Source organism: Salmo salar, chromosome ssa29, assembly GCF_905237065.1.
Source record: "Salmo salar chromosome ssa29, Ssal_v3.1, whole genome shotgun sequence".
In the NCBI taxonomy this organism is placed as follows: Eukaryota; Metazoa; Chordata; class Actinopteri; order Salmoniformes; family Salmonidae; genus Salmo; species Salmo salar.
In genome coordinates this window covers 27,717,501-27,739,154 of record NC_059470.1, presented here as the reverse complement: position 1 = coordinate 27,739,154, position 21,654 = coordinate 27,717,501, and the positions used below count along the sequence as shown (strand labels likewise).

At 46.7% G+C, this 21,654-nt stretch overlaps 2 protein-coding genes across 5 annotated transcripts; one reads left to right on the top strand and one right to left on the bottom strand.

Annotated features, from left to right (window-relative positions):
- Nucleotides 1–207: 207 nt before the first annotated feature.
- LOC106590519 (tumor necrosis factor ligand superfamily member 10) lies at nucleotides 208–8,274 on the top strand. Of its 4 annotated transcripts, none has more exons than XM_014181607.2 (6): nucleotides 208–664; nucleotides 2,044–2,184; nucleotides 3,619–3,664; nucleotides 3,980–4,111; nucleotides 5,316–5,554; nucleotides 7,031–8,274. In XM_014181607.2, exons 1-6 carry the CDS (start codon nucleotides 548–550, stop codon nucleotides 7,238–7,240), a joined length of 885 nt encoding a protein of 294 aa, XP_014037082.1. In that variant the 5' UTR covers nucleotides 208–547; the 3' UTR covers nucleotides 7,241–8,274. The 4 variants fall into 4 exon arrangements, with proteins under 4 accessions (XP_014037082.1, XP_014037083.1, XP_045566578.1 ...); XM_014181608.2 differs by having other exon boundaries at nucleotides 230–664; nucleotides 3,995–4,111; XM_045710622.1 differs by lacking the exon at nucleotides 208–664 and adding an exon at nucleotides 895–1,085.
- A 337-nt stretch (nucleotides 8,275–8,611) lies between these two features.
- On the bottom strand, nucleotides 8,612–14,279 carry LOC106590518 (E3 ubiquitin-protein ligase MSL2-like). Its single transcript, XM_014181606.2, is given in 4 exon segments — nucleotides 8,612–9,670; nucleotides 9,765–10,309; nucleotides 10,312–11,109; nucleotides 12,806–14,279. Coding segments are annotated over 4 exon segments (1,788 nt in total). The 5' UTR covers nucleotides 12,948–14,279; the 3' UTR covers nucleotides 8,612–9,367.
- Nucleotides 14,280–21,654: the final 7,375 nt, after the last annotated feature.

Sequence of the window (21,654 nt, the reverse complement as noted above, 5' to 3'; positions counted from 1 at the left end):
TTTAAACTCTCAACAGTAAGTTGAGACCCCGACGGAGTTCCTAAAAATGGGGGCCCCGACCAACAAAAAAAACGCCCGAGAACATATTGAGGCCAGATGTTTAAGATACAGAACTGAGAAACAAGATCCATTTATTAGCCAGACAGAAAAGTCCTGTTTTTCTTTTAGAATTGAATAATAACAACGTAACGTATTGACACGTACCTATACGTCTATGCCTACAAAGAAAGAAGTGCAGATGTTGGTAGGCAGAACATAGATATGTAGCCTATATCTATGTAGCAAACTGACTTCCTAGCGTAATAATAATTGCATTTCAGGTTTGGTTTATTTTTAGCCAGAACCGAAAGTTCCTCCAAGACTGCGTCAAGCTTTTCTTCACCGTGGTTTTGCCTGCTGTCCTGACTCTGACTTTCCCTTTCCTCCCTCTGCCTCTCGCTCTCTCACTCTTTGCTGGAGGGAGAGGGGGACAGAAGTTAGCTACCCTCTACTCCGTTTTTGTCTGGAACCGGAGCGGAACAGAGCAGGGCGTGAGGCGGTGTTCGGTATGGCGGGAGGCTCAAGCGGCGTCTCATTTCTCGGGGTTTTGCTGCTCGCTGCGATTCTGGTGCAGACCGTGGCCGTTACTGTCACCGTGCTGTACTTCACTAACGTCCTCAACACGGTAAGAACCGGGTGAATAAAAGGGGTAGCAAAAATACACTTACTATATACGGTCGCTTGATGGAGCTTGGATTTTGCACTTTTGTGACTATTCCATTGGCTCCATTGTTTCAACTAAATGATGTATGTTGAAAGTATTTGAAATGTATTTGATCCAGGCTTGATATGGGTTGTTTACCTTGTGTTTATGCGATGTTGCGCAGTGCAGTGCCAATTCGCATACAGTTGGAGAAAGTAGTTCTGTTCCAACAAAGCTTTTTGCGTGTTGCTCTGCAAATTATTTCCCTGACTTGTTTGATGATTGTAATAAACATTGCCTACGTGTGCAGAGGACGCTCAGTGCATTCTGTAAGATAAGGAGTGTTTGTGTTGTAGTGATGTGCCCTGGGAATAAGGAAGTTCTGTGCAGAGAACTGCAAAAGGTTAGTGCTATCTGGAATCCTTGGGATGTCCCTAGACTAAACCCTAAACCTAACCTGAACCCCTACATTACCCCTTAACTTACTCTAACCCTAACCATTTTAAAGTTAAACTTCAATGGGGTAACATTAGTTCCAAGTTAACATTAGTCCCAAGGATCCCGGAGAGCAAAATATTGACTGCAAGAAAACTTTGTTGATATGGCAATTATCCAATTGTATTGTTTTCTTATTGTTTAACCTTGTTTTAGCAGGGAACATTAAGTGTATTCTAAGTGCATTGTCCAAGTGGTGTTGAAATTGTAAATGTTTGACTTTTGTTAGGCTCCTTGTGTTCTCTCATGCAGCTGTGTAACCTGGATTCTTTCCATAATGATTGAGCAACAATGCTGACTCTCCCTCTTGGCTTCCCTATACTCCCCCTCTCTCCCATTCTCTGTCTGTCTGTCTGTCTGCCTCTGTCTGTCTGCCTGCCTGCCTGTCTGTCTGTCTGTCTGTCTGTCTGTCTGTCTGTCTGTCTGTCTGTCTGTCTGTCTGTCTGTCTGTCTGTCTGTCTGTCTGTCTGCCTGCCTGCCTGCCTGCCTGCCTGCCTGCCTGCCTGCCTGTCTGTCTGTCTGTCTGTCTGTCTGTCTGTCTGTCTGTCTGTCTGTCTGTCTGTCTGACAGTGATTACGGTCAGTGGTTATGGATGTTAATCATTACCAACCTGTATACAACAGGAAACTGAAACCTAAAAAACAGCAGCAGAGAAATGTTCTGAAGACGTATACAGACAGACACTCCGTTTGGACATGGCAGAATTAGTTTGATTACAGTGTAACTAGAGGAAGTCAAGTAAACAACTGTTTATGATGCAGTGTTCTCAACTCTGGTCCCCCAAGAATCCCTAACAACATTAGCCTATACTCTTTGTTGTTCAGTGGAGGTGTGTAGTATTTAATTGAAATGTGTGTGTTGTTCAGATGAAGGAGATGTTTGCAAGGAGCAGTGTGTCGTGTCTGACACGGGCCGACCTCAGAGGGGGATACATAAGCTCCTCCACCGAGGGGAGAGGAAACCCCTGCTGGCAGGTCACACAGCAACTACACGCCCTCATAGAGAAGGTAACACACACCCTCATAGAGAAGGTAACACACACCCTCATAGAGAAGGTAACACACGCCCTCATAGAGAAGGTAACACACGCCCTCATAGAGAAGGTAACACACGCCCTCATAGAGAAGGTAACACACATCCTCATAGAGAAGGTAACACACACCCTCATAGAGAAGGTAACACACATCCTCATAGAGAAGGTAACACACACCCTCATAGAGAAGGTAACACACATCCTCATAGAGAAGGTAACACACACCCTCATAGAGAAGGTAACACACACCCTCATAGAGAAGGTAACACACGCCCTCATAGAGAAGGTAACACACACCCTCATAGAGAAGGTAACACACACCCTCATAGAGAAGGTAACACACACCCTCATAGAGAAGGTAACACACACCCTCATAGAGAAGGTAACACACACCCTCATAGAGAAGGTAACACACACCCTCATAGAGAAGGTAACACACACCCTCATAGAGAAGGTAACACACACCCTCATAGAGAAGGTAACACACGCCCTCATAGAGAAGGTAACACACACCCTCATAGAGAAGGTAACACACACCCTCATAGAGAAGGTAACACACACCCTCATAGAGAAGGTAACACACACCCTCATAGAGAAGGTAACACACACCCTCATAGAGAAGGTAACACACATCCTCATAGAGAAGGTAACACACATCCTCATAGAGAAGGTAACACACACCCTCATAGAGAAGGTAACACACATCCTCATAGAGAAGGTAACACACACCCTCATAGAGAAGGTAACACACATCCTCATAGAGAAGGTAACACACACCCTCATAGAGAAGGTAACACACACCCTCATAGAGAAGGTAACACACATCCTCATAGAGAAGGTAACACACACCCTCATAGAGAAGGTAACACACATCCTCATAGAGAAGGTAACACACACCCTCATAGAGAAGGTAACACACATCCTCATAGAGAAGGTAACACACACCCTCATAGAGAAGGTAACACACACCCTCATAGAGAAGGTAACACACATCCTCATAGAGTAGATATCCGCCTCGCAGGGGTCCCAGGTCTTCTGATAGGATCATTTACCATTATCCACAGATCTAGGATAAGATTACTCACCCTTAATCCTAACCTTAACCATTAGAGGGGAAACGCAAAACTGACCAAAGATCAGCAACTTCACTCGCCTCAGAAGAGATTCAGACATACAATAGGGTCTTTGTAGTGCAGTCTGGGATGGGATCCACTGTGGTTTAATCAACACTGGAATGTACTCACCTGGCCAGAGACACACGCAGACACACATACACTCACACACACTTTTTTCAAGAAGGTTTTGGCTTTTATTTGAAATATGTTAAATAAATTGTCTTTCTCTTCTTTCTCTCCCCGTCTGTCTTTTGTTCTGTTTCTCCGCCGTCTCTCTCTCTCTCTCTCTTCAGTCCTTGTCTCAGCGATATCAGAGGGAGATCTCCTCAGCAGTTCGAGGTGAGATAATGACCTGTCTGACTTATAGAACTAGGGCAAAACGGCCCCGTTCCCTGTCGGACTGGGATTTGAATTAGTAAAGCTGACATAGTAATAAGTAAGCAAGCCTTGTCCAGAACGGCTCATATGGCAGGAGTGAGGAGCCTATCTCCATTTTCTGTAGCGTGAGGAAGCTTGATGTACAATTTCCAGCTATGGACAGGACGCTAGTAAACCACTAGATATAAGTAACCTTTAATGGGAATGTCCATTTTACAAGTTCTATGTTGTTATCACTGACTGATGTTTGACTAGGACAACTAATTGATGTTCTAGCTCTCTCTCTGTCAGATGAGGTGTCCAGGGTGTTGCCCTCACTGGTGATGGAGGACCGGGCTCCTTCTCGCCCCAATGTCGCCGCCCACGTCACTGGCAGCTTGACTCCCAAAGCAGAGAGGGAGGGAGGAGGTGAGACCTGTTTACATTTTCACCCTTCATACTCTGCAACTACAACAGAGACACTCTGTGTGTGTGTGTGTGTGTGTGTGTGTGTGTGTGTGTGTGTGTGTGTGTGTGTGTGTGTGTGTGTGTGTGTGTGTGTGTGTGTGTGTGTGTGTGTGTGTGTGTGTGTGTGTGTGTGTGTGTGTGTGTGTGTGTGTGTGTGTGTATAAGCCTGTGAAGCCTGGTGTTGAGAGTTTGATGAATGCAGGTTAGACTCTGGGGCCGTGTCTCACACCTGTGTGTGCTGTGTTGTTCAGGTGTGTGTGAGTACACTTCAGAGAGAGGGGAGAGGAGAGCGTCAAAGGGATTACATATCACTACAGTAACTAGTAATACAGACATCAAGCAGTATGTCTCCCATGTGAGCTTTTAACCCAGTGTTAGATCTGGTAGAATGCACCAGCCCTGGACAGAGTGACAGCTCGGTGTGAAGTGTTCCATTTATAGCCCAGGCCTAGTCTGTAGACATACAGTATTTTATTGTATTTTATTTATCTTATAGCACACTTTCAATAATATCTATTGAGGGGATTGAGGCCATTTACACTTAGTGGACAAAACATTAAGAACATCTACTCTTTCCATGCCCAGGTGAATCCAGGTGAAAGCTATGGTCCCTTAATGATGTCATTTGTTAAATCTACTACAATCAGTGTAGATGAAGGGGAGGAGACAGGTTAAAGAAGGATTTTTAAGCCTTGAGACAATTGAGAAATGGATTGTCTATGGGCCATTCAGAGGATGAATGGGCAAGACAAAATATTTAAATGTCTTTGAATAGGGTATGTTAGTAGGTGCCAGGCGCACCGGTTTGTGTCAAGAATTGCAACGCTGCTGGGTTTTTCACCATCAACCGTTTCCCGTGTGTATCAAGAATGGTCTACCACCCAAAGGACATCCAGCCAACTTGACATTGGAGCATTGGAGTCAACATGGGCCAGCATCCCTGTGGAACGCTTTCGACACCTTGTAGAGTCCATGCCCCGACGAATTGAGGCTGTTCTGAGGGCAAAAGGCTGTTGCACAATAGGTGTTCCTAATGTTCCGTATACTCAGTGTCCGTAGACTGTTCTATTCTCAACCGATTCTACTGTATTCTGTCTTAAGACCTAGCTCTGTCTAACTCCTGACCCTGCCTACTATTGCCTTTCTCCTTCCTGTCTGGCCACAGGTTCTCCGGGGCGGCGTGTGCAGGGGCAGAAGATCTCGTGGTGGGAGGGGCATAAAGGGCTGGCATTCCTTCAGGAAGTCCGATTGGTTGACGGGGAGCTGGTGGTGCCTCGCCCAGGACTCTATTATATCTACGCCCAGACCTACTTCAGACACACCCACCCCGAGGGAGAGGGGGGGGAGGAGGAAGAGGAGAGGGAGCAGAGGGGGAGACCCATGCTGCAGTATGTCTATAAGAAAGTGAGTTCACGGTGCCACGGTCGTGTTCAACATTAGTCCTATAAGAACGTTTGTTTTTAACATTTTGGATAGCTACAGTTGAAGTCGGAAGTTTACATACACCTTAGCAAAATACATTTAAACTCCCGTTTTCCCACAATTCCTGACATTTAATCCAAGTAAAAATCCCCTGTCTGGTCAGTTAGGAACACCACTTTATTTTAAGAATGTGAAATGTCAGAATAATAGTAGACAGAATGATTTATTTCAACTTTTATTTCTTTCATCACATTCCTAGTGGGTCAGAAGTTGACATACACTCAATTAGTATTTGGTAGCATTGCCTTTAAATTGTTTAACTTGGGTCAAACATTTCAGGTAGCCTTTCACAAGCTTCCCACAATAATTTGGGTGAATTTTGTCCCATTCCTCCTGACAGAGCTGGTGTAACTGAGTCAGGTTTGTAGGCCTCCTTGCTCACACACGCTTTTTCAGTTCTGCCCACAAATGATCTATAGGATTGAGTTCAGGGCTTTGTGATGGCCGCTCCAATACCTTGACTTTGTTGTCCTTAAGCCATTTTGCCACAACTTTGGAAGTATGCTTCTTTGTCTGCTTCAAAGTACGATCTTTGTCCCCATGTGCAGTTGCAAACCGTAGTCTGGCTTTTTTATGGTGGTTTTCGAGCAGTGGCTTCTTCCTTGCTGAGCGGCCTTTCAGGTTATGTCGATATAGGACTCGTTTTACTGTGGATATAGATACTTTTGTACCTGTTTCCTCCAGCATCTTCACAAGGTCCTTTGCTGTTGTTCTGGGATTGATTTGCACTTTTTGCACCAATGTACGTTCATCTCTAGGAGACAGAACGCGTCTCCTTCCTGAGCGGTATAACGGCTGCGTAGTGCCATGGTGTTTATACTTGCGTACTATTGTTTGTACAGATGAATGTGGTACCTTCAGGCGTCTGGGAATTGCTCCCAAGGATGAACCAGACTTGTGAAGGTCTACAATTTATTTTCTGAGGTCTTTGCTGATTTCTTTTGATTTTCCCATGATGTCAAGCAAAGAGGCACTGAGCTTGAAGGTAGGCCTTGAAATACATTCACAGGTACACCTCCAATTGACTCAAATTATGTCAATTAGCCTATCAGAAGCTTCTAAAGCCATGACATAATTTTCTGGAATTTTCCAAGCTGTTTAAAGGCACGGTCAACTTAGTGTATGTAAACTTCCGACCCACTGGAATTGTGATACAGTGAATTATAAGTGAAATAATCTGTCTGTAAACAATTGTTGGAAAAATGACTTGTGTCATCCACAAAGTAGATGCCCTAACCGACTTGCCAAAACTATAGTTTGTTAACAAGAAATTTGTGGAGTGGTTGAAAAACGAGTTTTAATGACTCCAACCTAAGTGTATGTAGACTTCCGACTTCAACTGTATATGATATCGCAAGTGTTTATGGAAGGTAGTGATGGTGCTGTCTCCTCCGCCAGGTGTCCTCCTACCCGGTACCCATCCTGCTGATGAAGACAAGCAGGACCTCCTGCTGGTCCCGGGACTCCCAGTTCTCTCTGCACTCCGCCCACCAGGGGGGGCTGTTCCCATTGGCTGCCGGAGATCACCTCCTTGTCACCGTTAGCAATGCCTCCGCCATCGACATGGACGAGAGGAGCAGCTTCTTCGGGGCATTCCTGGTCAGCTAGAGGTCAGGAGTTCGTCTGTATGGTGACTCAGAGGGCTGGAATCTGGGATACACACTGTTTGGGAGCCATGTGTGTGTACTGACAGACAAATCATTTGAGAGCTCTGTGTGTGTGTGTGTTTTTTACAAAGCTTTAAGCTCTGTGACTGTGCTGGACACTGTGCTTGTGTGGTTATCCAATCATCTTCCACCCTGGGGCCTAGGATCCAGCCTTCGCTCATGGCTCATCCAATGAGCTGTGTCCAAGGCCAGCAGGCCTGTGTTGATTGGATGAAAAGCAGCTGAGTGGCGTGAGGTAGGGGTTCAACGTCTGCTTTAGAACTTCATTGGACAAATGACCAATAATCAACCAATGAAAAGTGAGGGGATGATTGTGAATAAGTCGTAATACTCTTTTCATCCATCCTAAAAGGATGAGTCTCCTGTTTGTATGAACTCAGAGATGATTTTAATGTAAATATGAATGTGGGGTGTTTTGGTGTGGTGGTTCTGTGTTATAACTGTATGGACATTGAATGTTGTTTCATTGTAGCCTGTCATATTTTTAACACAACCCCAAGCTCTCACCTGAGTAACACTGCCTGCGACCACACATTCAATACAGCACTTTTTCACTTTGTTTCACAGTATAGATGTTTCAGGCCACGACCCAGGAGGCGTACTGTAGCCCAAACCCACTGTCACTATGGGAACCAGTGTTAGGACATGGGTAATATTCACTTTACTAAAAGATTTACTGATTCTCCCGACAGATGATGGACTGATATATATATATCCATAGTTATAGACAAGCAGAGGTCTGGACAGGGATGCCAGTTAACCCGTCTCACTGGAGGGGGGGGGGTTGAATAATTTTACCGTTCATTCATGACTCCTGTAGATCCAGATATTATGTGTGTGGCTGTGGAAGTGACGTTACCATGGAGACACACACTAAATAGGTTGTTAATCACCGGTGCTGGAGTCCAACTGCTCTCATGTTCATGTAGAAAACATGTCTGTAAATGTGCCCAATAAAGACACCAAAGAAACTAATATAGGCTATCATTGCTTGTGGTCACATATAGCAGTAAGCATTCAGTACCAATCTATCACAACAAAACAGACTTGAGTCAAGGCGTCTTATGTGTGGACATTATATCAAGCATCTCCCGCCCCCTACTGGCGGGTAGATATTACTGACGACCAGTGGTCATACTAAAGACTGCAGGTGAGCTGACTCCACAGGACAAAGAGGGTGGAGGTATGCATTGTGCATGGTAAGTCATGTGAAGCGATTTGTGTAATGTGAATTGTGATTATTTCATTGGACTTTAAATAGTCTGACATTTAATTTTGCTTTGGTGTAAGTGTCAAAAAGAGACAACACAACTTAGGTTTTGATTTTCTTTTTTGTGGAAATATGTTCCATGTATATTACAGGTTTTTAATGCCCGAGGGAAACAAAAGGACAGCTGGAGACAGCAGAAACTAGCACTAATAGGACAGCGACATCATTTAGACAGAGAACCGCCCACATGGGATTTGATAGGCTGACAGTTGGAGTGGGCGTGGCCCACCACTACCTAGGTTAGGTGACATCCAATAAATACTGCAAATGTTTGTTAATGTAACTTATAAAATATATCATAAAACATCCTCTTAAATGGAATTTAATAAGTTCTGTGTACAAAAACAAAAGTTCATAAATTACAGTCAGTCTACTGATGTCGGTCTGTGGCTGAGGCCTGTCAAATAGCAGCCTACCCCTATCTAGTGTACTGAGGTCCTGGCCAAAATAAGTGCACTATCTACGGTACCACCCCCCCTCTGACACACAGCACAACGAGCCCATCGCAGGCCAACACGTCATGCCCTACACATCACCGATAGTACAAAACAAAACTTCTAACCCTCACAAAATAAAAATCTCTGAACATACAGTAACGATATCCCTCTTCCATCCATCTCCATGTCATCAGTACATAAGACCAAAAGCACATTCCAGGCGCTGTATGGAGAGTGTATATGTGTCTCTGAGTAACACTCCCTCTACCGCCTGTCACAGTAGCTGCCTTATTCTCAACCCCGCCCCTCCAGGTCCATCTGCACAGCCCATTGGTCAATAATGTCCAAGGAGGGCGGGTCTTCAACAGTCAAACCTCATGTCCAGCGAATCATCATACCCCCTGTCCTCATGCCCTGCCCCCACCCCGGACAGGAAGGACACCCCTGTCGCTCCTGTTGCCGTGGTGATGAGCTGGTTGCCGTGTGGGGTGTTGCTGGTTGCCGGGCTACGCAGGGCTGCAGCTGTGATGGAGGTCAGGTTGATGCCGAGCGTGAGCCGCGTCTGTTCTAGAGCCTTCTCTGGAACCGCAAACGCCTCCAGCTTCTTCTCCCCGTTCGCCATGTAGGAGTTCTGGCAGCCGCGGCAGATACAGTCCAGACATGCCTTGGAGGAATATTCATATTATTTACAGTCAGTGAACTACAGATAGAGGAGCACTGATGTCAGACCAAGCCATAGTAAATCTATAGTAACTCACCTTGCGGTTGGAGTAGCAGGGGCAGCGCTGCCCCCTGCAGGTGAGAACAGAGGGGTTCTGAGTGGCTCTCCCACACTTACAGCCCTTCTTCTCCACTGGCTTCTTGTACAGGGGCTTGGAGGGGCTGGGTGGGTGAGAGAGAGGGTGAGCATGGCCGTGGGGGGGCAGGCGGTCACGGGGCTGGGCGCGGGGCTTGGGGACCCCCTGCCTGGCCTTGGTGTAGGCCTTCTTAGGTCCCCCGTGGTGCTCCAGACTCTTCTTCAGTCCCTTGGATGACACCAGCATTGTCTTACCCACCTTGGGAGGCCCTCCATTCGGCACAGGCGCCAGGTGAGGCGGGGTGATGGCGGAAGGGAGTTTGGGCTCCCGTTTGACAGTGGCGGTTGGGAGGTGAAGGGGGTTGGTGGCGCCCAGGGGTGGGCCTCTGAGGATGGTGGCGATGGGGAGGGGCTGCACCTTCTCACTGTCGCTCTCAGAGCGTGAACGCTTGCGGTGGCAGTGTGGGGGTAGGCGGGGGAGAGCAGGGGTGGGCTGGGGGGAGGCAGGGGAAGTCTAGGGATGTTCTCTGGGGGGAGGGAGGGGGTGAGGCGAGGGGAGTCAGGGGTAGGAGGGCAGTAAGATCCATTGTGGGGGGGTACAGAGGGATTGTCTGGCTGGGGGTCAGGCAGTTCAGGGTTGGGTTCTGGCTCCAAGGTCCTAAGAACCTCCTCCACGCTCAACAACAGACCTCCACCATGTTTATTAAGCTCCTCCCCAAATGTGCTAATGTTACAAAGTCCCACCTCCCCACTACCTACCACGTCAACACACACAGGTAGCTCCTCCCCCAAGCTCTCCTGCTTCAGAACACCTCCACCTGTAGCTAAGGTAATAGGTGGTGGCAAGTCCTGATTGACCAGGCCGTTACAGTCGTGAAGCCCGTTAACCCCGCCCACAGGGATAAGCCCCTCCTCCTGGCTCTCCTCTGCAGGCAGAGCCTCAGTAGGTCTGAGGTCAGAAATTGAGGGGGCCGTCGGCGGAGTCTGGCTCGCCAAATCCATAATGTCCTCCCCTTCCTGCTCGCTTTCGGCCAATGACAGGCCCTCGTTAAGAATGGCGAGGAGGTCGGGCGAATCGCTGGCTGCGCTAGCAATGTGTGGGGCGAGAGGTGATTGGGCGATGTAGAGGCAGAGCTTCCTGTAGCAGTGGACCAATAAGGAGAGCTGTCTGTTCTCCTGGAAGCGGGAGTAGTCTTTACACCAAGAACAGGACGGCTTGAGCAGCATCCTCTGGCCCTTACAGCCGCGACACACATAGTGCTGGCACTGGGAGTTAGTGGGCGCTATGGGGTCCTGCAGCAGGTTACCTGGAGAAGAGAATCATTTTCAGGCATTTATGCTAAGACAAACATTCATTTATCCTTTATTCAACTGGGTGAGAACAGTTGAGATATAAATCACTCCAACGGCAGCATTACAATTGTCCATACAACATAACACAATAAACAGGAGCCATAATCATTATTAATAACAAGTTGATTATATGAAGCTTAGCAGTGGACTGATGATAATGAGTACTGAGGAGGTGGGCTATATATAAAAGTGATTCATTCAATTGCTCTTCCGCTCTGAATATTCAACTGTAATGAAGTGAGCACAACACCATGTCAATTAAGTCAACGACATTGGTTTTGAAGAAACCCCTTTGTCATATAAATAGTATATCATCATGGTCCAGGTAGAAAGTGAAGAGGGTTCATATTCTGTTAAATGCATATTTCAACCGTTTATAAAGCGGTAATATTGAAAGCGGCGGCTCAACACTGATTGCCTCTGCAAGGCTTGATGACCGCTGTGCTTTGAGAGCAGCTTCCTTAGCGACGGTGGTCGTTAGGGATGGCAGCTGAGAGAGGGGGCTCAGGCTGCAGATGGAGGGAGTTCCGTTTATAAACAACAACAAAAACGCCTTAGATATAGACCATGTTTGATGCGTCCTCTACCCGTCACACTAAAGCGGCCGCAGTTCCGACTTCAGTCATGTTTAGTGGGCCAGTAACCGAAAGTTTGCTGGATCGAATCCCCGAGCAGACAAGGTAAACATCTGTCGTTCTGCCCCTGAACAAGACAGTTAACCCACTGTTCCTAGGCCGTCATTATAAATAAGAATTTGTTCCTAACTGACTTGCCAAGTTAAATAAAGGTTACATAAAAATAAAACGAAACATGTGCTTACACGTGCTTAACCAACAATGCAGTTAAGAAAACACTTACTAAATAAACAAAAAAAAGTAACAAAATAACGAGGCTAAATACAGGGGGTACCGGTACCGAGTCAATGTACTGTACATGTAGGTAACGTTAGGTGACTATGCATAGATAATAAACAGCGAGTAAAAACGTCACCCCATTGAATGAACCTCGTGTATACTCACTCCCCCCCACCAAAACCAGAAGAAACACACCAGTAGTATTCTTCACTGAGCTAGTGCGGCTGCTCCGCTGCGCACGCACCGTCCCACAACACAAACATGCCCCCCACTGACAATCACGAGGGCACCGGACAGAACAAAGGACGCTGAATGAATAAATAAACATCTGACAAACACTCGCTTCTGTTCTGGCTGTGCAAATACATGTACCTGTCCGACAGTGATTTAGTTACACATGTGGCGGAGCAGGGAGGTTAGCTAGCTGGATGAGGTTAGCTACCTAGCTGTGAAGAATGGGGAAATGTAGCTAACCCGTGCAGTAGCTAGCTACTAGTTTGATTTGATTCAAACAATTCGGTCAAATTAGCCAGTCTAAGACTGGATCAGTGTGAAGCTATGGAATACATTGAAGTGGATCGTAGGGAGACCTGCAGTAGCTAACCTAGTTAGTTTAAGTAGACATCCACGCCATCGGCTAACTAGTCTCCCCGATGTCCAACGGGAACGGGGGTGTGTCACAGTGACTGGTGTTCCATGGCGAGGGATACAGCTAAACTAGTTAGGTATAGTAGCTATATGGATATATACAGGGGAACCGAGTCCCTTCAAATAATAATACTACCGATGCACTTACCACACACGAGGCAGGACAGCGACTGGCGGAAGAAGGGCAGCTGCTTGTAGAGCTCCGCCAGGGCCCGGGGGTCGCGAGGGTCGCACTGCAGCACCGAACGACACGCGGACACGTACAGAGTGGTGGCATTCACCGGGTTCATCTCAACAGCCAAGGGACGGAAACATCCAGTCCGAGGAAAAAAAACGAGCAAACACACACGCACAAGTCCTCCGGTGAAAGTCTTGTGGCTCCCGTTTAAATGGAGAAGAGCCTCACAGCTCCCTCGTCGTCCGTTCTATTACCCTAAAGGAGGATGGGAGGGCATAGATGGGTGGTGTAGCTAGCTAACTACTAATGGTGCTAACCTAGCTTAGCTTTATCGCCAAAATAGTGCTGGTAAGAGTCTATGCACCAAATAGGTAAATGTGTGATACAGCTAGAAGGTAAGTTAGCGGCAAATCAGTTACAAACATACAGGTATGAAGTCTATGTCCGTGGTAGCATGGGTAGAACATTACTGTATTCATAATCACAACCAATTCATCGTTAGCGTTTTCCTCTTTTCCACGGCACGAAATATGCCCAAATGATCATCATGGCATAAAAATAAAACTGTTAATCCCATTAAGTGCATACATACAAAATAAATCTCGAGCAAATGAATTTATCAAAGCCCGTTCACTTGTCTCTCACAGCATCCGTGAAGCGAGCAGCCCTCGCTGGTCGACTTGTAATTCAACAACAATACAGTCACTGGTGGCGCTCTTTCTCCAACTCCGGCCTCCAATTACCTACTGTTAGACACCTTCGTACCAAATTCAAACACAGCTGCTTTGCTAACGTTAATAGTATAATCTTATTCGTTTATTCTCCCGCATTCCTTCCTTATTCGCATCTTCCTCAGAGTTTTAGCTAAAGTTGGCTCCTCTACTTCTGGCCTGCATATTCGTGGCACGTAGGCAGTGATAGTCAGCAAGCAGCACGCTCGGATTCTGTTGTTGTCCGCGGTTCATGGCGGCTACGCTGCGAAAACAAAACAGGCCGCCTTGGCTCCCACTAGCGCACGGAGTAAAAGCCAGTTAGTGCAGGATAACTAACAAGAGGGGGTAAACTGGAAGAGGTAGTGGAGAATGAAAAGAGAGTATGGACATCTTTGTTGAAGAAGTAAAATAAGCGCCCGTCAGAGCACCGGAGTATATTTACGCCGGCCGTGCGAGCTTGCACCGGCGGCACCAGGATATCAAGAACAAAAATAGGCCGCTTTTCCTCTTTTTGGAATTAGTCCTTTGTTTTTACCTCCTCTCCGATTGAGTATGAGCAGAAAAGCAATCGGTGAGACGACGTTATCTGTTAGCGTTCGAAGAAGAATAACACTCATGTGTATTATTGGAGTAAGATTGTAACAGTTGTGTGTTTGTATAGCCTGCTGCTATCGCCAGGCGCGGAGGTTATTCTCCCCTCCCTTTTCCTCCCTGCCGTCAATCAAACAGAGGGGCGCTGTTTCTCACATCTCGCGAGAATAAAATTCTTCTTCGTGTGGTTTTCCGGCAGCCTAGACACTTTATTCACAGAGTTTCTAAACCCAGAAGCGCAGCATCGCGAGTCTTCCGGGAACGCTAGCGAAACAGACCAAACATGAGCAGGCTGTGGGTTAGGGGTTCGAGAAGTCAATGAGAGAAGTAAAACATTCTTCCTTAGTTGTTCATTTTCTCGAAATCTAAAGGCGCAACCTAGATTCGAGCCAATGTTTTAAGTAGTTGAACTTCGTATTACTCCAACCTCGTTAAAGTGACAAACTGACACGTTTTCATTTTCGTCAAAAACAACTTTATATTGAAGGAGTGCCTTTGATTTGACGGCCTATGCACATGCGCAGTTTGGCGCGAGAGACCATTAAACCCGATGACGTGTTTCTACGCATGAGCTTAGCTAGCCAACATCACCATGACATCGCCTACAAGCAGTGTTGGCCTAGCTTCATACTATACTGTCTTTGCTTTCTTCTTCTCCTCTGGTATTATGGCGGTCCGCAAACAAACGTTAAAGGTGCATGCCGCCCCCTACTGTACGGCTAGTGAATGAGAATAAACCCACCATGTACCATGCAAAAAAAAAAAATAATAAAAAAAAAAAAACATCCCACTCCTTCCGCCATACTCCAAATCACATCCCTACACAGGCTCAGGGGCCTGTGAGGACGGAACATTAGTGGACAGGATTCCTTGTAATGCCTCTCCCTGAGTCCCCAAAAACTTTCAGCCGCAATCACAACAATTGTATTTATTTGTTTCACCTTTATTTAACCAGGCAGGCCAGTTGAAAACAAATTCTCATTTACAACTGCGACCTGGTCAAGATAAAGCAAAGCATTGCGACAAAAACAACACAGAGTTACACATGGGATAAACAATTGTACAGAAAACAACACACTAGAAAAATCTGTATACAGTGTGTGCAAATGAAGGATGGAGGTAAGGCAATAAATAGGCCAATAGTGGCGAAGTAATTACAATTTAGTAATTTACACTGGAGTGATATATGTGCAGATTTTTAAATTAAAAAAAGATATATATTTCACCTTTATTTAACCAGGTAGGCAAGTTGAGAACAAGTTCTCATTTACAATTGCGACCTGGCCAAGATAAAGCAAGCAGTTTGACACATACAACAACACAGAGTTACACATGGAGTAAAACAAACATAAAGTCAATAATATAGTACAAAAATAAGTCTATATACAAAGTGAGCAAATGAGGTGAAATAAGGGAGGTAATGGCAAAAAAGGCCATGGTGGCAAAGTAAATACAATATAGCAAGTAAAACACTGGAATGGTAGATTTGCAGTGGAAGAAAGTGCAAAGTAGAAATAGAAATAATGGGGTGCAAAGGAGCAAAATAAATAAATAAATACAGTAGGGGAAGAGGTAGTTGTTTGGGATAAATTATAGATGGGCTATGTACAGGTGCAGTAATCTGTGAGCTGCTCTGACAGCTGGTGCTTAAAGCTAGTGAGGGAGATAAGTGTTTCCAGTTTTAGAGATTTTTGTAGTTCGTTCCAGTCATTGGCAGCAGAAAACTGGAAGGAGAGACGGCCAAAGGAGGAATTGGCTTTGGGGGTGACCAGAGAGATATACCTGCTGGAGCGCGTGCTACTGGTGGGTGCTGCTATGGTGACCAGCGAGCTGAGAGAAGGGGGAACTTTACCTAGCAGGGTCTTGTAGATGACCTGGAGCCAGTGGGTTTGGCGACGAGTATGAAGCGAGGGCCAGCCAACGAGAGCGTACAGGTCACAGTGGTGGGTAGTATATGGGGCTTTGGTGACAAAACGGATGACACTGTGATAGACTGCATCCAATTTATTGAGTAGGGTATTGGAGGCTATTTTGTAAATGACATCGCCGAAGTCGAGGATCGGTAGGATGGTCAGTTTTACGAGAGTATGTTTGGCAGCATGAGTGAAAGATGCTTTGTTGCAAAATAGGAAGCCAATTCTAGATTTAACTTTGGATTGGAGATGTTTGATGTGAGTCTGGAAGGAGAGTTTACAGTCTAACCAGACACCTAGGTATTTGTAATTGTCCACATATTCTAAGTCAGAACCGTCCAGAGTAGTGATGGGCAGGCAGGTGCAGGCAGTGACGGGCAGGCAGGTGTAGGCAGCGATTGGTTGTAGAGCATGCATTTAGTTTTACTTGTATTTAAGAGCACTTGGAGGCCATGGAAGGAGAGTTGTATGGCATTGAAGCTCATCTGGAGGTTAGTTAACTCTCTGGGACATGTGGGACGCTAGCGTCCCACCCGCGGGATACACTGCCAACAGCCAGTGAAATAGCAGCGCTGTTAGGACAGCGCCTAAACAAGAAAAACCACACAGCCATTTTCCAAGCAAGGAGAGGCGTCAGAAAAACCAGAAATACAGCTAAAATGTATCACTATCCTTTGATGATCTTCATCAGATGACACTCCCAGGACTCAATGTTACACAATACTTGTATGTTTTGTTTGATAAAGTTCATATTTATATCCATAAACCCCATTTTACATTGGCGCGTGATGTTTAGAAATGTTTTGCCTCCCAAAACTTCCGGTGATTGAGCACATCAATTTACAAAAATACTCATCATAAACGTTGATAAAATTTACAACAGTTATTGAAAGAATTATTGATACACTTCTCCTTAACGCAACCGCTGTGTCAGATTTCAAAATAGGTTTACGGCGAAAGCACACTGTTCAATATTCTGAGTACAGAGCTCAGCCATCAAAGCAAGCTATACAGTTACCCGCCAAGTTCTGGAGTCAACTAAACTCAGAAATAGTATTATAAATCTTCACTTACCTTTGCTGATCTTCGTCAGAATGCACTCCCAGGACTCCCACTTCCACAAGAAATGTTTGTTTTGTTCGATAAACTCCATATTTATGTCCAAATACCTCCGTTTTGTTCACGCGTTCAGATCACTAATCCAAAGGCATAATGCGCCAGCGCAAAACCCGAGACGAAAAGTCAAATAGTTCCATTACCGTTCTTAGAAACATGTCAAACGATGTTCACAATCAACCCTTAGGGTCTTTTTAACATAAATCTTCGATAATATATCCAACCGGACAATAGCGTATTCATTACAGAGGAAAAAGAAGGAACGGTGCGCCTGCATGCCTGCGCAGTAAACAACTCGTTGGTCTCAGGCTTGAGGCAGCTCTTATTCTCTCCCTAGTAACAGTAGAAGCATGAAACAAGGTTCTAAAGACTGTTGACATCTAGTGGAAGCCTTAGGAAGTGCAAAATGACCCCACAGACACTGTAGTTTGGAAAGGCAATCAGTTGAAAAACTACAAACCACTTCCTGGTTGGATTTTTTCTCAGGTTTTAGCCTGCCATATGAGTTCTGTTATACTCACAGACATCATTCAAACAGTTTTAGAAACTTCAGAGTGTTTTCTATCCAAATCTACTAATATGCATATCCTACCTTCTGGGCCCGAGTAGCAGGCAGTTTAATTTGGGCACGTCATTCATCTGAATTTCCGAATACTGCCCCCTGTCACTAAAAAGTTAACACGGTGTCCAAAGAAGGGCCAGAAGTATACAGAATGGTGTCGTCTGCGTAGAGGTGGATCAGAGACTCACCAGCAGCAAGAGCGACATCATTGATGTATTCAGAGAAAAGAGTCGGCATGAGAATTGAACCCTGTGGCACCCCCATAGAGACTGCCAGAGGCCCGGACAACAGGCCCTCCGATTTGACACACTGAACTCTATCAGAGAAGTAGTTGGTGAGCCAGGCGAGGCAATCATTTGAGAAACCAAGGCTGTTGAGTCTGCTGATGAGGATGTGGTGATTGACAGAGTCGAAAGCCTTGGCCATGGCAATAAATACGGCTGCACAGTATTTTTTCTTATCGATGGCGGTTAAGATATCGTTTAGGACCTTGAGCGTGGCTGAGGTGCACCCATGACCAGCTCTGAAACCAGATTGCATAGCGGAGAAGGTGCGGTGGGATTCAAAATGGTTGGTAATCTGTTTGTTGACTTGGCTTTCGAAGACTTTAAAGAGGCAGGGTAGGATAGATATAAGTCTGTAGCAGTTTGGGTCAAGCGTGTCCCCCCTTTGAAGAGGGGGATGACCGCAGCTGCTTTCCAATCTTTGGGAATCTCAGACGACACGAAAGAGAAGTTGAACAAGCTAGTAATAAGGCTTGCAACAATTTCGGCTGATCATTTTAGAAAGAAAGGGTCCAGATTGTCTAGCCCGGCTGATTTGTAGGGGTCCAGATTTTGCAGCTCTTTCAGAACATCAGCTGACTGGATTTGGGAGAAGGAGAAATGGGGACGGCTTGGGCGAGTTGCTTTAGGGGGTGCAGTGCTGTTGACCGGGGTAGGGGTAGCCAGGTGGAAAGCATGGCCAGCCGTAGAATAATGCTTATTGAAATTCTCAATTATAGTGGATTTATCGGTAGTGACAGAGTTTCCTATCCTCAGTGCAGTGGGCAGCTGGGAGGAGGTGTTCTTATTCTCCATGGACTTTACAGTGTCCCAGAACCTTTTTGAGTTTGTGTTGCAGGAAGCAAATTTCTTAGCCTTGGCTTTTCTAACTGCCTGTGTATATTGGTTTCTAACTTCCCTGAAAAGTTGCATATCACGGGGGCTGTTCGATGCTAATGCAGAACGCCACAGGATGTTTTTGTGTTGGCTAAGGGCAGTCAGGTCTGGAGAGAACCAAGGGCGATATCTTTTCCTGGTTCTAAATTTCTTGAATGGGGCATGCTTATTTAAGATGGTTAGGAATGCATTTAAAAAAAATAACCAGGCATCCTCTACTGAAGGGATGAGGTCAATATCCTCCAGATTACCCGGGCCAGATCGATTAGAAAGGCCTGCTCGCGGAAGTGTTTCAGGGAGCATTTGACATTGATGAGTGGAGGTCGTTTGATCGCTGACCCATTACGGATGCAGGCAATGAGGCAGTGATCACTGAGATCTTGGTTGAAAACAGCAGAGGTGTATTTGGAGGGCAAGTTGGTTAGGATGATATCTATGAGGGTGCCCGTGTTTACAGCTTTGGGGTGGTGCCTGGTAGGTTCATTGATAATTTGTGTGAGATTGAGGGCATCGAGCTTAGATTGTAGGATGGCTGGGGTGTTAAGCATGTCCCAGTTTAGGTCACCTAGCAGCACGAGCTCTGAAGATAGATGGGGGCAATCAGTTCACATATGGTGTCCAGAGCACAGCTGGGGGCAGAGGGTGGTCTATAGCAGGCGGCAACAGTTAGAGACTTGTTTTTAGAGAGGTGGAGTTTTAAAAGTAGAAGTTCAAATTGTTTGGGTACAGACCTGGATAGTAGGACAGAACTCTGCAGGCGATCTCTGTAGTAGATTGCAACACCGCCCCCTTTGGCCATTCTATCTTGTCTGTAGATTGCAACACCGCCCCCTTTGGCCATTCTATCTTGTCTGAAAATGTTGTAGTTAGGGATGGAGATTTCAGAGTTTTTGGTGGTCTTCCAAAGCCAAGATTCAGACACGGCTAGGACATCCGGGTTGGCATAGTGTGCTAAAGCAGCGAATAAAACAAACTTAGGGAGGTGGCTTCTAATGTTAACATGCATGAAACCAAGGCTATTATGGTTACAGAAGTCATCAAAAGAGAGCGCCTGGGGAATAGGAGTGGAGCTAGGCACTGCAGGGCCTGGATTCACCTCTATATCGCCAGAGGAACAGAGTAGGATAAGGGTACGGCTAAAAGCTATGAGAATTGGTCGTCTAGAATGTCCGGAACAGAGAGTAAAAGGAGCAGGTTTCTGGGGGCGATAAAATAGCTTCAAGGTATAATGTACAGACAAAGGTATGGTAGGATGTGAATACAGTGGAGGTAAACTTAGGTATTGAGTGATGATGAGAGAGATATTGTCTCTAGAAACATCATTGAAACCAGGTGATGTCATCGCATATGTGGGTGGTGGAACTGAGAGTTTGGATAAGGTATAATGAGCAGGGCTCGAGGATCTACGGTTCCGGATCGCAGGCAGACTCACTCGGTTCCGGATCGCAGGCAGACTCACTCGGTTCCGGATCGCAGGCAGACTCACTCGGTTCTGCACAGTGGGCCGTCTTCCTTGGTTCCGAACTTTAGGCCGTCTCACTCGGTTCTGCACAGTGGGCCGTCTCCCTTGGTTCCGAACTGTAGGCCGTCTCACTCGGTTCTGCACAGTGGGCCGTCTCCCTTGGTTCCGAACTGTTGGCCGTCTCACTCGGTTCCGGGCTTAACACTCTCACCAGATACTCATGACGGGGTAATGTTGTCGGATAGTCTGGACGGGGCACTGTTGCCGAATACTCTGGACAAGGCACTGTTGTCGGATACTCTGGACGGGGCACTGTTGTCGGATACTCTGGACGGGGCACTGTTGTCGGATACTCTGGACGGGCCACTGTTGTCGGATACTCTGGACGGGGCACTGTTGTCGGATACTCTGGACAGGGCACTGTCTCCGGACACTCTGGACGGGGCACTGTTTCCGGAAGCTCGAGGCTGGGCTGATGCACTGGAAGCCTGATGCGTGGGGCTGGTAGTGGAGGTACCAGGCTGAAGACACGCAGCCTAGGGCTAGTGCGGGAAGCAGGAACCGGCCAAGTGGAACTAATATTACGCACTGGAAGCCTGATGCGTGGTGCTGGTACTGGAAATCACAGTTTGGGAACACGCACCTCATGGCTAGTGCGAGGAGTGGGAACAGGCTGAGTAGGACTAGGCTGACTCACTGGAAGCTTGATGCGTGGTGCTGGTACTTGACGTGCCAGACTAGGGGTTCGCACTTCCGGGTCAGCACGAGAGGCGGGAACTGGAAATACTGGGCCATGGAGGCGCACAGGCGGTCTTGATTGCACCTCCTGCACAACCCGTCCTGGCTGGATGGAACTAGCAGCCCTGTACGAGCGGGGTGCTAGGACAGGGCGAACTGGGCTGTGCAGGGGCCTGATGGTTACCGTGCGTAGAGCGGGCGTAGGGTAGCCTGTTTCTAGGAGGCGCACCGGTAACCAGACGCACTGTGCAGGCATCCTCCTACCAGGCTGGATGCCCACTCTAGCACGGCATCTGCGAGGGGCTGGAAAAACTCACACTGGACTGTGCGTGCGTATGGGCGAGATTGTGCGCACTTCTTCAAACTTCGGCACCCTCCACTCCATACACTTCTCCATATAAGCACGGGTAGCTGGCTTAGGGCTCATCCTTGGCCCAGCCAAACTACCCGTGTGCCCCCTCCCCAAAAATTATTGGGGGTGCCTCTCGTGCTTCTCCCTCAGCGCGTACATGGCCTCATACCGACGCCTCCCTGCCTTAGCTTCCTCTATTTCTTCCCTTGGGC